The following is a 16,129-nucleotide window of genomic DNA, read 5'->3' on the forward strand; positions in this document are numbered from 1 at the left end:
AAACAGAGCTAAGTCCAGGGAGATAGCGTGAGCATAGTTGGTGGGGGACGTCACTGTAATGTATGGTTTGAAGGAAATGTTTGGGAATAAAGCTTTCTCTGTGACAGAAATGTTTCTGAAGCTGTTTGATAGACTGATGATGCATTTATTTTGTTGTAAGTCAAAGCCCATAAGATTTCCATCTCCAGTGATAGCATCTTGTATGTTCTCCCTGGTGCAGTTTTTGGGGGTGGGTCATAGTGTTTTCTTCCTGTGCCCTTTTCCAGGAGAACATCTGAGGAATCCTTCTGATCCCACATAGACACTAATATTACTCCCTCTGAGGTGGGGCAGGGGCTGAATTAAGTGTCTTTCTTAGAGAGAAAAACAAGTATATTTGTTCAGCAGAGATTTGACCTTCTGTCATAAAAAAAAAGGCTATGATTCTCTTAAATATCTAATGTATTTGCTGGTGTCTTAATATGTATCAGGAAACACTTATCAGCTGTAAACCACTGCTTGGTCATGAACTTCAGTAATATTTTCTTTGGAATTGAGGGAACATGGGTATAGTTAATCTATTTTGTGCTCCCCCTTCAAAACCTAGAGGAGTAGCCAAGGATGTGGCTTCTTCTAGTGTCCATCAGTTTCACTCATCCTCTGATGATCCCTGCAGAGGACTCACGAGAGGAGCTGTGACAAAACCACCCACCCACATATACTGGAAATACTCGTAGTGGAATACATTTTTGTATTAAAAACAAGTGTTCAGTGTCAGGCTAGAAAGATGCAGAATATGGATTTGAGGAGATCCTCTTGTGTAAGGTTTGGGGGAATCTGGTTGTGATTTGCTTGCAATTGCCATAAATCACAGTTGGAGTTGAAGAAATCACACTCAGTATTGGCTGCTGGGTGATGAATCCAGGAAGGAGGTGTTGGAGGGAGTTAATAAATGAGTGAGTGCAGCTCAAAGGGTTTTTACTGTTTAGACTTCTGGAGTTGGTTTTGGTTGTTATTGTTCATCTTTTAGATGAATCATCCAAAAATGAAAATTTGAACTAGACATTTAGAGTGCACCTTTGTGACAAACTAATGATTCTACTTGGCATACAGCATCAAAGGAAGCCTTTTTAATGACATCAAATTCATGTACAGCCAAAAAGAAAAAGAAAATACCTTGAAAATGCATATGTAGTCACATCAGAATGATAGAGTTTCTAGTCTGGGTGAAACTTTTTTTTTTTTTTTCCCTGCAACTTTTTTCTTCTAGAATTAAATTCAGGTTTTGAGTGGTTTTTCATCAAAGTGCAGCTCTCTTGTAGGGATGTGGTTTCTGCACCAGCCATGTTTTTCTGACTTTACTTAATTGTGCAGAGTCCCATTTCTCCATGCACAGTGACAGATCCTGCCATTTCTGCAGAGGTCAAACCCTTTATAAAATTCATTCAGCCCAGTAAAAAAGCAGGACAAGGCTGAATCATGGCAAACACTGTGAAAGGACACTTTCTAGCTTCCCACTGCTTTGTCACCTCTTCTGAGTTAGTTCCATATTCCTCTTCCCAAACTGCCCTTCTCTCTCCAAGGAATGAGCTGTTAAAGTGGAACTTGACTTGGCCGAATGGGAAGTACCAAGGAAAGCATCGTGGGCATTGTGATGGAGGTCTTGTGGTGGGGATGGGTTGCTAATCAGAGACAGCCTTCTAAGGAGTCGTGTCAGGAATTGTTAGTGCTTGGTCTGAAAGCTCCGTGCACGTTTGTACAAGTGGTGAGTCTGCAGCGGTACCCACCCACAGTCAGCTGGTGCTGTAGGATCGTTGCAGTTCCCTCAGGTTCTGGGCCTGTCACCTTGCCAAAGAGTATAGTTGAAATTGTAAATAATTTTTACACTATGTTGCAAATGATTGTTTTTTGTCAGGTCTGCATGGTTGGTTGGGTTTTCTTGTTTCCTTGTTAATTTTTTTTAATCAGGTACCTGTGGCTGTCGTCTGGCCTGTTCTGGTAGGCAGTCTGATATGATCACTGAACTGAGATGCAGTTTTGTAAATGGATAGCGCAAGTGTGTGTAGCTTCTTAACAAATCCACTGATGGAGCTTTCATGTTGTACAGAAGGAGGTCAGACCTTCTTTACAGCTGTTCTACAAGACCTTTCCTTATCGAGTGCTGCTGTAATTCCAGTACCAGCTGAGCGCCTCTCTCGCTCCTGCATACGGAACTCTGCCCTAGGACATAGGGCCAGAATGATTCCCTTCTGAAAATTGGTCATTTAGGGCTGCTTGCAGCCTACTAGAACTAGTTCAGGTAGAGCTTGTTGAGCTGTGATAGCTGTGTTGTAGCTGACTTGCTGAAGTGCTGCTTAACATTGGTGAGTGGTTGATAAGTTCTTTGTTTTTCCTACTACGAGCAAATAAACAGAAATGCCAGATTTTCTGCTAAGCCAGTGCAGTTAATTAGAGGAAGAGAAGGTGGGAGAACAGTGTTGGAGTTAACAAATTCCAGTCTTCAGAAGACCAGGTCCAACACTTGAAAGTAGAAAATGACATCAAATGGGGGATCTGTGCATTAATCTGAATAAAATGTTACAGTAATTCGGACTTTTCTCTGTAAAATGCTACATTTCTTCAAGACTTTATTTCAGTCTTTAAGTCTTGCAGAGATTTAGGAAATGGGGCAGAAATACAAATACGTTTAAGCTTTTCAGTACAGGTTTCTTTTTTGAAGGAAAGGGGGAGAATTCATTTAGTATTGTCTAATTAACTCCAGCAAATAAATTAATCCTATTCTCCTGCAGATTTCACTTCTTGTTTTCCTCTCCATTAGTGGTAGATAATGAAAGACCAGCATACAGACACCAAGAAGAAGTTGGTGTAAATTTGGTTTTCCCAATGCAAGAGAATAGTAAGTGACAAAGACTACAAGAAACCTCAGTGTGATTGAGCATTCAAGGCCACTTTGACTGCCTCGAGGTGCACACACGTGTTGGCTCCCAGCTCATTCTCCCATGTCATTTTTCATTTGACAGACCGTATGCACTGGCTGGTTTGGGTGGCACAGTGGTACAGGCTGGATCACAGTAGAAGTGTCCTTGTGCTCTGCTGCAGGTGTTTGTCTTGACACCTGCTCCAGGTTAGGAATCATCTGTAGGAAGAAATTAAAAATGTCAAAAGATGAGCAAACTCTAGAATCCTGTAAAAACAAACATGATTGACACAAACCCCAGCTTGCTGCTTACTGGATAAATGCAGTAGCACTTCAGAGTAGCAAAAGTCAGTGCTGGCAGTTCCTGTGATAATAGCTCACACCTATGTTGCTCCTAAAACTGGTATTTTGTCATATTATCAAGAGAAATGTTTTGTATCTGTGTCATTAGACCTGCAAGCTTTGTTTTTGAAAGTAAAAAAGCAAAGTAATAGAAGTCAGGCCACCAGCACTCCTCTTGTACAGCTCTGTAGCAGCTTCTCTCTCAGCAGTGCAGAACACATCAGATTTGTGGGGCTGGAGCTCTGCTCACAGTCCCTGGGATCATAAGACCGAAACCCAAGATCTGGCAGTAAGTACCAGTCATCTGAAGTAGCTAGAGGTAGAGATAAGGGGTGATTATGCTGCTTACATAGATAGAGGAAATGAAACAGCAGCTAGCATCCCCATGCTCACAGCATAGCAGCACTAGGGAGATTACAGTCTCTGTAGCACCTCTTTCTTGACATGCAGTTCAGAGCTATGATTAAAACTATACTATATTTCATTAGAGAATCATATTATTTCAGTGTCACTGTGTTTTCTTATCAAAAACTTTTTCTGAATTGCTTTATTTAACAAGAATTCCATCTAGCCTGGTGAAATTAGTTATGCCACAAGCTGTGTTCATCATAGCCAGTGTAACTCCTGTTAATTTTCAACCAGAGAAGAAGAGGCAAATATTTATCCTTAAAAAAATCAAGTGTTTATTCATAAGCACCTGAGCACCAAGAAAGTGAGAAGCCAAAAGGGGGCAGAAACCAACTGGTGTTGTATGAAATTTGGAAGTCTGTTCTGACCATGTGAAAAGTATCAGTCTTCAATGTTTGCTTGCTATGTGTTGTTACTGGGTCCGTCTGTTGTGCCTGGTGAGGGACAAAAGGGAACCCCCAGAAGAAGCTGTTGCAATTGTACATCTCTTGGGGTACATTTCTGCCATCTTCATTATTTGTGTGTAAATTCATGGAAGCAGTGACACAGCTGGAGCTTTGGGAACTCCGTAGATTTCACAGAGTGGGAAGATGCCGATTGTGTGCCCCAGATGTACCAAGGGATCGACTGTCCCAAGAACTGCTCATCTGTGCTCCTGGACAGCAGAACCCCTGTGGATGTGGCAGGCCTGGCTGTTCGGGTTGAGCCCAGGCTTTGACTTCAGTGGTTTGATGTTGCAGTTTGGTCTGTGGTCTGGTTTAATAACATGGCTGGAGTCCCAAGCTGCAGTTGTCTCTACCTGTCATTCCTTCAACAAGGAAAATCAAATCGTTTCACTTTCAGCTGCATTCATTACTCAGTCAGGAGAGTGAGAATATTTTTGGGTGGATAAGGACAAGATAGTGGAGAGATATGAGTGTTATACAGAAGGACGTTAGAATCATACAGCGTTGTACTCGTGAACAAGAGGGAGCAAACATAATCTCTCTGAGTTCCTCTAAAAACCCTAGATCAGTTTTTAGCTTGTGTTCCTGAACACTTGCAGAAGCCCTACATTGTTTGTGTAGGGACATTATTTTGATATTTCTTTATAGGAATTTAGAATATTATGGTGATATTATGATATTAAGGGTTTACAGCTATTTCCTATTTGAATATAACATTAAAAATAGAGACCTCACCGCAACAACTTCACTGAAACAGTTTTGCCTTTTAGAAAACCCAAACTATTTTCCATGTTGCCTTCTTTCATTAGACATTCAGATGTCTTTGTTGAAGCCAGTGCTTCATGTAATAGCAAAGCTCTAGTTCTTTAAATTAAAGTATGTGTCAGTAAAATTTTGTGTGGCTTAAAGGAAAACAGTAACCCTGAACATCAGTGATCCTGGCATGGGAATATGAGCTCTTACTGCACTGTTCCCTTCCATGTGCCCAAATCAAACAGATGTTGAAAGAATTTATATTGATCCCTCAAAGTCAGTCTTCCAGGCCCCAGAAGTGCTCACATGGTGCTATGCTATTCATCCCGTATCTCCTTCAGTATGGATGTTTGCAGCATTTGGGAATGCTGAGCAGGGTCAGTGACCTGCTGAGGGATCCAGATGTGCCCAGGCCCACAGAGCTCGTCTCGGCATTGCAGCATTTCTGCCTTGTGTGTTTGAGGTGTTGCTCAAACTTTACTTTTAATTAATACTTTGGTGGCCATGTTTGTTTCTACTCCACCCATCACACCCACAGACTTCAAAGGATTTGTACCAGTATAACCTCAGTATTTATTTTATTACCAGTGTGATTTCCTAAGGAAACAAGGCTTGGAAAGGTTGTTTGTGTTTGTCTGCTTTTCTGCCCATAGCCCCAGTCCTCCCCATTTCCAAAACATTTCAGCCAAGCTTGAGAGCATCAGTGGTTCCAAAGATGTGAAAATTGAAAATCTGAGCAAGTTCCCCATCTGATACCCCCCTGAGGGACAATGTGCAGCCGAGCTCAGCTGTAGGGAGGAAAATTTGTAACAGAGAGAAAGAGGCAAAGAATATCCCATGTGCTGGGAAGGCTTCTGCTGGAATTTCAACCTTACTGGACCCCAGAAAAATCCAGCCATGAGACACAGATCTCTTTTGGTAGTTCTTCTGAGCTATTTGTTGCCAGGTCTGTCACTGCAGCCTCCAGTGGGGCCTGCTCAAAATGTCTTTGTGGTAGGGATCGTGTATGGAGTAAGCACACCTTCACACAAGGCGTGAGCAGGCTCTTGATCAAACACTTGCCGTGTGTTCTAGAATCGCCTCGGATGTCTCCCAAGCACCCACATCCCCAGAAGCACCCTGGGGGGGTGTTCAGTGTTCAGGCTGTGTGAGGGGACAAATGGTCACTTCACAAAGTACAAGGATGGGGTGGGCAGAGCTGTGCTGCCACCAGTGCTCGGTTCGGTGGAACTGCAGCCTTTGGAAGCTGCAGGTGTTCTGAGGCGAGTAATTTGCAGCCAGCTCAAATTACTTAGGGTACATGACAGAGCAAATTATTTAGGTAATGAAGCTGAAAATGCAGGAAGATTAGAATATTATATAGTAAAATCATTCCGTGTTAATTCAGTTTGTGATCAGATATCATGTTGCTTTAAATACCACATTACATGCAGTACCCTTGTTTGAGCCAATGAATATGGATGAATATGTCACTGAATATGTATGCCTCCTAATTTAATCAATATACTTACAAACAGCACTAGCAGGGATGTCTGGCACAAGCTGCATCCCTCTAGAAGCAGGTTGGCCCAATTTGTTTGTGTCATGTTCATTGCAGAGCCCTTCTGAATTAGCTGCAAACTGTGCACACCCAGAGAGGCTGGGCACAGGTGAGCCACATGCAGGGAAAGGGCTCCTCGGCAGGGTTGCTGCAGCCAGGGGAGGGACTGCTCCAGAGCCCCAGGAGTCCCAGCTGCAGCCCTGCCTGCTGTCTGTGCCCCCTGGAGCCTTGGGCAGGTCCCAGCTCAGCGGGCAGCTGTGCTCAGCTGGGGATGCTTTCCCTGGAGAGCCGTGCATGTGAGGAGGATGCACAGTGCCCACAGAGGCTTTAAGGAGTAGAGACTGGTCTGGCAGAGCCAGCAGCATGTGCTTGAGTCTGTCCATGCTGAGTGCAGGAGTGTATCCCTGGAACTTCTGCATTTGGCTGCCTTGGGAGCTGTGGCCACAGCTGCTCAGAAGTGCTCGTGTGTCGGTGGTGCCAGGCAGCTGGGAGCCCATGGACCCTGGGAGAAGGGAGCACCTTCTGCACAGGCTTTCCTTTCCAGAAAATGCTAATTTTTAAATTAAAAAATAGTAAGATGTAGTGGGATTTACCTGACTTTCACCTTCTAAAAGTTAGGCTTGTAATTAAAATATCATTAAATTCCTTCACTTAGTGAAGAGGAGGCTTCTTCACTCAAGGGTTTGTGTTGTTTGTTATGAATAAGATGAATCATATGCTCTTTTTCCTTCTTGCTTTCTCTTTCTCCCTTCCTTTCCTCTCTTCCTGCCTTCACTCTAGAGCAGACAAGACAATTAACTTCATTAATTACCCAACTTTCTAGATCACCCAGGTCAGCTGGGTGGATCTCCCGTAAAAGGCAGACACGGGACCAATTTTTGCATTCACTGAAGAGCCCTTCCCAGGATACTAAATCTGAGGTTTCCTACCTGTTGTGAATCAGGAAGAATTGTTATTTGTGTGCATGTACAATTTTAAAATAACAGTGTGAAAGCAGAAGGAGGGAAGGAAAAATCCTTTTTCTACCCCAGGACAATTAATTAATTAGAAACAAGTATTTTATTCACAAATGTTAATGGAGAGGAAAAAACTCCTGTCTTTGGAAAACAATTTTTTTTCTTTTAAAAAGTGTATTCTTCAAGGTGAACTGGTAACGCACTTTCCTGTGCTGAGGCTCTGTGTGTTTCTGTTTAAGTGACAGAACTGGGGAGAAAGGTGACCTGTGCTTTGCTTTGCTGTACAGGCTCTTGCCCTGATCTGTCTGCCCAGAGAGTTAGAGAGAAATCAAAGATTATGATGAATTGTACAGTGCATTCCCTTACAGATACAGAATTACATTTTCTTACTTGTCTACTGAAAAAACTGGACAAGGAATAAAGTAACATTTCATGATGTGGGAATTAATTAAAAGGGAGAGGCTGTCTAGGGGGTTTGGCGGGGGGAGGGAACTTGGAAAAGGCAGGCAAACCCAGTGAAACTGTTCTGGGTTTGGGGAACAAACTCTCATGGAGCAGGAGGGAATAAGGCGTATTCTCCTGTTCCAGCAGAAGATGTCATTGAGTGCTCTCACTGGCTGGCTGCTGGAATATTCACTAGGAATTAGGTGGAGGCAGTGGTGTTATTTAAGCATGCCAGAGCTACCTCAGACAGTTGCTGTATGAAGACACAGTGGATGGAGGAAGAATAAATGTTCAGGAGGAAAAACACTGGCTTTTTTTCCCCTATAATACTTGGCTTCAAGTTCCTGTTCAGACTGATTTTGAGCAGATCAGGGTCCACACTCTTTTTCTGGAAGCACGTCTGGCATTACAGCAGGACAGTGACCAGGCAGTCTGGTGATAGGAACAGCTCCAAGTTGAAGGCACATGAACTGAGGGGTGTTGGTGGATGGCAGAGGCCCTTTGCTATGGAGATGAGCTTGTTTGACATCAGTTTGTAGGGATTGCTGCCTCCACCCTTGGAAGGTCCTGTCTTTCTCTCAGGAGCCCTTTCAGAGCATCTTGTTTGGTGGTAGGTCTCGGTGCTCGAGCTTCCATTTGTTGCTCTTGGTGGTTTGTTTGGGCCTTTATTCCCCCTCTTTGCTGCCTTTGGCACAGGACAGCCTTGGTAGGATTGTGGAGCACTGTTATTTCAGGGTGTGAAAGAGTCTTAGGCCTTTAATCTGGGAGTACAAACTACATCTGTCACCTGGGTATCTGTGGCGGTTCCTAAGCAACCACAAGAGTTTCTTTTTTTCTGCAGTTCATATTTAAGAAATAATTTGCTCATGCATGAACCAGCCTGAATCAGCCTGAGCACCACCCCAGGAGACAGAAATTGTAAACTGTAATTTAGGCTAATTCTAGTCTAAAGCATGAATTAGAGTATTTTATGTAATCTTGAAAAATATACCATATAAATAAATGTAAGCAGAGAGCAGGCACAATTAATTTGAGCACAGTAGGAAGGTTTAAGTAACTCTGGGAATGTGAGAAACCAAGTCGGAACATATTCTTGACATGTAAAAATATTTCCCACCTGCCTTGTTTGCATAAGAACAAGGTTTTAGCAAGTACATATTTGCATGTCAAAGTTAAAAGTGGGGAAAATATTTTCACCCTTGTAAGAAAAAATGCATAATCTTGGCACAGGCAATTTGCATTTAGTAAATTTAAAGTATCTTAAGTCCTTTCATGCTGTATGGGAAGTGTGTGAACCTGTGACAGGGGTTCCATTTCAATGAGTTGATTTGCACAGGCACCACATGGAGCAGTAATTGATCTGATCTCTCTGTGCATTAATTTGTACTACAATTGGTTGTGGCAGTCCCCAGCGATTTGTGCTTCTGAGATTCATCCCATTGTCCTGCATCTCAGAGTGCAGCAGTAAGTTGCAGTTTTAAATGCTGTGTGCCTAATTGAAAGTAAGTACCTTGAAGATGTAAATTTGAGGAAATTGGGAATTCTAAAACTATACCTGATTTGGTGCCAGCACTCATAAAAATGATGTTGGGCAAATGCTAGCACAGCTGGAGCCTGTGAATCTGTGGAGATTCTCTTATACCAGCAAAGCACCCTGGAAAATGTATTTGGGACTAATTATGGCACCTTTTAGACTATTACTAACCTAGCTTTAGGCCATCACTTTGAAGGCATGTTACATTCCTTCAGAAATGCTCTGCAAATGTCCTGTTGCTTAAGAAATAGGGAGTGCATAGACAGGCTTCATGGGTGATTTAACTAACATGCTGCTGATTGTAGATAAACTAGATCCAATTATATCATACCTATTCAAAATAAGGCAGTAATTATGTATATGAAAGTGAAATGTAAAAAATATGTTGCCATGTAGCTGTGGAGATAAGCCTTGTCACTACCCTGTCCAAGGAGCTGCAGAAGGCTGCTGGTTCACTGCAGCAGAGGAGAAAAATAATCATATGTTGAAAAGGCACAACTGGGATTTGGTAGAGCTATTCTGGAATTTGCCCACAGGATTGCTCTCTGAATTTGGACTGCACATGATACAAATTCTGAGTTTCTGTGAATTTCAGTCTGTTCTCCAGTTTGTTGATGTGAAAGGAGGGGTTATGCCACCCTTTCTGCTACAAGCTCATAAACATAGGAGGCTCCAGTAATAATTAATGTAGCACATTAATGAAACAGCACATGCATTATTTTTTCCCTTTTATTAGTTCACTTCCTGCTCTATTGTGTTTAATGTGTTAGCTGAGAGCAAAGTGAAATTAAAACCATTTTTGGGGAAGAAATATTTCCTTCCTTAAGTGCTCTAAACAGACCTCTTAATTTCAGCCTGTTATTTTATCGCTGCAGGGATGGTGGGGTTTGAAGGTCAGGGATGCCAAGATCCTTATGGTGGAGGCAGATACCAGTGGTGTCCTGCTCTATGGGACTACTTGGAAAGCTGCTGATACAGAACTGCCTGGCAAAAGCCCTGTAGCCTTCCCCAGCAGAGTATTTTAGCTGCTCTTGGGTTCCCAGGAGCAAATAGGTCCCATTTGGGTGCTGCTCAGGGCAAGCATTGTTGCATTTGATGTCACCTGGAGAATATTTTGAAGGGGTATTTTAGCACAGTTGGTGCTGTGCTGCAAGTCTTCTGGGCTTCTGCTTTATAATTATCTTATGCTTTGAGCCAGATCCTGAGCTGTGTCGTGCTGCAGTGGAATGGAGCACATGGTAGCACTGCAAGATGATTCTTGATTAATAATAAGCAGCAGTTAGGGATTCATTGGCATGCAAAATACAATGTTTTTAGAGTGGACATGACCTTTTGAGAGCAGAGTAGAGCTGAAGTTAAGCCAATGGGTTGTAAGAGAGTAGTATTAAATGTGATTTTGTGTGTTGTCACAGACTGGATAGCCATAAATTAGATGAAAGAGGAGCTCTCTTAAATAGGCAGCTTGAGAATGGATTTGAGCTCATCAAGGAGGTGAACAGCACTTGTTAATGTGTCACAGTTTCAGGCACAGCAAGAGTTGCACTTGTACTGTTCCAACTAAGCCCTTTCCAGAAAACGGATGCAGCTTCATCCTAACACACTGCAACAGAGCAGGGGCTTTCCTGGGATTTCAGTCACCCACCTGTGTGTGGCCTGTGTTTGTGAGCACCACCAAGCACGTGTGATGTGTGCCCTGCTGTTTGATCACTAAAGCACTGCCTGCACAGTCTGTCCAAATTTGCCAGCAGAACAACTGCAGCCACGTACTCCAGAAGCAGCTGAGAGGTGTCTCTGAGCATGCAGGAGTCCCTTCTTGGGCCCATGTATTTACATGGGAAGGTGCTTGATTTAGAGATAGTCACACACCAAACTGAATTCAGTGGGAGGGTTTATATGTATGCAATTATATTTATCAGGGCTTTCATGCTTTATAACAGAATGACATTTTCCAGACTGCCTACTCCTCTGGTTTTAGTAAACTGAGTGCTGCTGTTTTCCTGCCTTGTTTGTTCTGTGGTAGATAATACACAAATAGCTATCAATAATTCCCTTTCAATTCAGATAGGTAAGTTTTGGACTGCTCATGCAAAATGGGGTTGCTTTTCACCTTGTAACTTCTCTTAGGGTTGGCCAATCGTGTGAGCTGGGTGGATGTTGGTGGCTGTGGTGAAGGTGGTGCATTTGCTTCCAGGCAGGGCAAGCTTTAAAATTACCTGCTATGGTCTTGCATGAATACAGTTGGAAGAAACCTTTATAGTGTCATCTTAGCTCTTTGGCCAAAATGTGAACTCTCCTGTTCTTTTTGGCTTTGAAATGCTGATTCTAGCCTTCTTGTGGGTTCTTAAACACCTTCTCAAATGACCCATTTTAATAACCCAAAAGCTATTATATAACGAGCAGCCATAATTTAGTCCAAAGCTCTAGGGGATCCTTGCAGTTCAGCAATGAATAGTTAATGCAGTATAATGTTTAGCAGGTTATTAGTTTTCACTGTACAAATGCTGATCAGGGAATGCTTTTATAAGGTGTTTAAAAGAAAATGCAATTAACTGGTTGCGTGCTTCTGTTGCAGCTCAAATTGAAATTATTCCATGCAAGATCTGTGGAGACAAATCATCAGGAATCCATTATGGTGTCATTACATGTGAAGGCTGCAAGGTAAGCTTCTAAAATATTAAGTCTGAAAAGAAGCATTTAGCCTTTTGATAGTGATAATTTTCCTTCTTTTTTTAAAGAGCAAGCATTGCTCTATTAAGTTGAATATAAAATAGTTGGGGATTCTGAAGTACTGGTTTTATTTGGACTTTAAATAGGATGTTTCCATGACACACACACACAATTACACTGCTGCAGATTTTAGGACAATCCTCAAAATCACACAGTTGTGCTAGGTGTCCTGTGCATTGTCTCTCTCTGCATAAACAGAAGAGGTACAGAGAGATGATCTGCTTCAAGCACACCACCAAGAGCCTACTCAGTGCATTCAGCTGAGGGAGCATGAGTCTGGCTTTCTTGAATCTCCCTGTCTGGTTTTGCTCTGTAAATTGCTAAGAAGCTCTGCTGAAATAGGTGAGAACTCTCCCCTCTGTTTTCTTTGCACACTGCTGCAGTTACAAACCTCTTCTGTTTGGCAGGGGAGATGGTGTTTCACAGAAGCATTTGCTCCTGGTGTTCAGCATGCTCAGATCTTGCTGAGACCACTGCCTGTTCCTTGCAGTGCAATCACTGCTGTGGAAGGTTTAGGCTTTGAAGTTTTTCCTGGAGTTGTACCTTTGGTAAATCTAGTGAGCCAGGATTGCACTAGAAGCATTTATGTTTTGTTCAGTGCATCTGTCACAACCAGGAATTAAACTGGACAGTGCCAACACCAGGCAAGAGTGAAGCTGATCACTCCTTTTGATCTCTAGTGCAGAATTACAGTGCTGGCTTGGGGTGACACAGTGTGCACAGCATGCTCTGGCTTATTGCTGTCTTCATGGATGTATGTTGCAATCCCATACTGATGTTTTCTCCTCTTAATCTATACTTGAGGTGTGAAGAATTGATGATTATTATAGTTTTTAGTCTGCTTTCGTGACCTGCTTGAGACTACAACCCATCTTCAAAAAGTAACTTCCTTGCATTCACATTATAAAGGTCTCTTTTGTGTTTTTCCCAGGAAGATTTTTGTGTTTTCATTAACACATCCCCTCAGTCTTGTGGAAGTATTGGTAACAATGAAGGAACAAAAAACTAAATTAAGAATCTTGGAATGATATGGGAACAGCACCTTCTGCCCTTTCTGACTGCTGTTGCTACGGAAAATGCAAGGAATGCACTAAAAATGCATTGATAACAGAGTGGTGACTTTTATGTTGTTAAGCAGTCTTTGTCAAATTTCAGCTGTGTGAAGTGCAGACATTTGTTGTGAGAATTCTGCTGTTTGATTGTCTTATCAAGGATCAAGTTATGTTCAGGGTTTGAGAGCTCTTTAATCTTTAGATGGTCTGGGACCAGAGTACCTGGGAGAGAGATCCATGACATCCAAACCTGAGTGCAGACACAGCAGGGTTAACATGGTGCTGATGCTGAGCTGGGCCTCCCCACATGGGGCTTCTTGCAGAGCAGGAGCCCAAGGACAGGGAAGCTGCCAGCTGTGTTTTCCTTCCTTCATCTTCATGCACTTAGTGAGAAATGTGTGTGCAGTATACTATGTTTTAGAACAAATTATTTCCCTTCTAGTGCTGTATAAATCAAGTTCTCTTGGAGCTCTGTGCAATCCTCTGCTTTTGAGAATTTCACCAGAAGGGTCAGCTGGTGAGAAGGGCAAAAGGGACGGCAAGCAGGCAGGGGTGTTCAGCACACTGAAACCCGCTTGAACCTTGAAGGCAGAAGGTGAGAAATAAAAGTGGCCCATCGAATGGTTTAGGCATTTTCTCCTCCTCTTGAAGGAGCACAGTGAAGTTTTGTAGCCATACAACTTCAGACAGAATTTTAAAGCCAATTAATATCAACTTAGTTAACCAAGTTATGTTCCTTTGAGAAGCTCACTCCTAAAGAAGCTCAGTCTTCTTTAGTGCCAGAGCCCAGATGACGTGCAAGTAGTGACAGGCTGGAGCACTGCTAGTGGGCATTAGTCACAGGAAGAGTTTACATGATCGTGGCCTAGGCAGCATTTGAAATGACCTGCTGTGGATTCTGGATGCTCTGGATTCTTCTGCTACACTCTTCCACGGTACTGTCAACAAAGTCTCACCCAACAGAACTATTTTGGCTGGTGAAAAGGTTGGCATAGTTTGGCTTCTTCCAAAGCAGCCAGGTGTGGATTGGTATGGTTTTCTTTTCCCAGCTTTTCTGTGGCTGTGACTGCTGCAGGTTTTAGCATGCTTATGTTGCTCTTCATGTTATGCTAAAGCTTCCTTTGTAAAAAGTACCTGGCTACAAAGAGCTCATTCCCAGTTCTGTACCTTGGCTCCTGCAGCCAATGTCCTGCACATTCCCAGAGAAGTCAGTGGAGTGACTGTGACTTCTGCACAGGTGCCACAAACCCACCTGTGTGCATCAGATGGCAGGAGCAGGGCTGTGGCTGGCAGAAGGGAACAGCTGTGCTGCTGCCCTCAAGCCAAGCCTGTCAGGAATGATCTACAGGCAGCAACAGCCACAGCAAAGTTGGATGTTTTCAGCTTGGACTGGTTTCACTCCAGTTTGGTGTGAACTTTAATGTTACTTAATCCTAATGATACCTTAAATGTTACTCTGTAAATACTGATAAACAGCAGAAATACAGTTTATTCAAAACCTAATCTGTATCACAGATGGAATCACAGACCAGCTCTTGTCAGATTGACTTTTGCTGATCCCGTTGCTCTTCTGCCGCTTTGCAACCCTTGCATTTCACAGAGTTGAAAGTGTTCTGACCAGGTTGAGCTGTTACATTGCATTTCACATAACTAAACTTGAAGATTTGTAGTAAAACCCATTAGTGTGTCTTGGGAAGTTTTCATTTTCTCCCTTGCTATGATGTTGCTGACTGTTCTAATGAAGTTAGTGGCGCTGTTTTGCAAAGGCATTGACTACTTTGAATCTGCCTTTTAAAAAGTAAAATTTAACATCCCTTTGTCATCTCCTCCTCAACTGAAAATTTGAGGTTTTAGCCAGGTTGTATTTTATACTTTATCTAGGAGGTCTTCTGTGCCTTATTACAAATAAAATAAATGTTTTAAGAGAGGGTAGTTGCAGGAGCACTACTGACAAAACTGGTACCTGTGTGAGGCACTTCACTCAACCATTTCTTAACAACCTTTTATGCTATAGGAAGGACCATGCTGGGAAAGGAAAGTGCTTTGTATTACATCCATGTTCTATTCTCCTAGCTGAAAGTTGAATTCAGTTCCACATTGTCATACAATGAACTATATAATTTAATTTGCAGGTGCAGTTACTTGGTTTTGCTGTCAACAGTTCATGCCCAGCTGACCCACCAGTGCAGTAGCAGTCCCTCTCTTTACCTGACTGCATGGTAGCTGGTCTAACAAAAACCCTCATGCAGGGCATTTCTGGGCATTTCAGATGCTTTCAGAGGTTAATCAGTACTGGCTTTTGTCTCTTGTGTCTTCTAAGATTTCAGGTGATCTTGTTCATTGTAACTGCAAAGGAGAGTTCTTTACTTCAGGAAATAATAGCTGGTGTGCTGTCCCTGCCCATCTTGCTTCCATTTGTTGACAAACACAAGCTCACTCCTGTCTTTATTATTATGTAAAACTGACTGGTTTTGCTGTTTTCAGTGACACTATGACTTTGTTACCAAATCTTTTATTAACACAGTTTATTAAACAATATTGTCAGAGCATTCGCCTCCCATTACAACTAAAATATGTGCTGGTGGTCATAAAAGGGTTAAAATCCAATTTGAATGTTTGTTTGCCTGCCTTTTGTATTGCAGTGTATTTTTCTGATGTTTCTTTGAAGAAAATTTGTGTTGGTTTGCTTCAGAAAACAGTAAAAGAATTACTCCCCCCCAACTAATTGTTAATTGCTCAGAATATTGCAAAACTTAATGATACATGGAAGTCTTTAAGTATTAGCCATAAATCATGGGATTATGAATAAGCCTTTGTTGTCACAGGCTCGCATACAGTCATTCCAAAACGTCTGCCATTAGGATGCAGCAAGGCAGCTGTCAGCTGTTTTCTTGTAATTAAACAGCCAATGAGCAGCTAATTAAGACATATGTGTATACAGAAGTGGAAGTGGGTATGTTAATGAACTGTAGGAATCAATTCATTAAATGAAAATTTGTCAAAAGACCAAACATGAGCTCAGCGTTTCAGC

The 16,129-nt window shown here is 42.4% G+C and overlaps 1 protein-coding gene across 4 annotated transcripts in view; it reads left to right on the forward strand.

Annotated features, from left to right (window-relative positions):
* RORA (RAR related orphan receptor A) overlaps positions 1-16,129 on the forward strand; it is a 250,408-nt gene that overhangs the window by 208,963 nt on the left and 25,316 nt on the right. For all 4 annotated transcript variants that reach the window (XM_053955228.1, XM_053955227.1, XM_053955230.1 and 1 more), the window contains one exon: positions 11,892-11,977. In XM_053955228.1, coding sequence (XP_053811203.1) covers positions 11,892-11,977 — 86 coding nt within the window. The remainder of the gene's footprint in view (positions 1-11,891; positions 11,978-16,129) is intronic.

Source organism: Vidua chalybeata, chromosome 13, assembly GCF_026979565.1.
Source record: "Vidua chalybeata isolate OUT-0048 chromosome 13, bVidCha1 merged haplotype, whole genome shotgun sequence".
Lineage (NCBI taxonomy): Eukaryota > Metazoa > Chordata > Aves > Passeriformes > Viduidae > Vidua > Vidua chalybeata.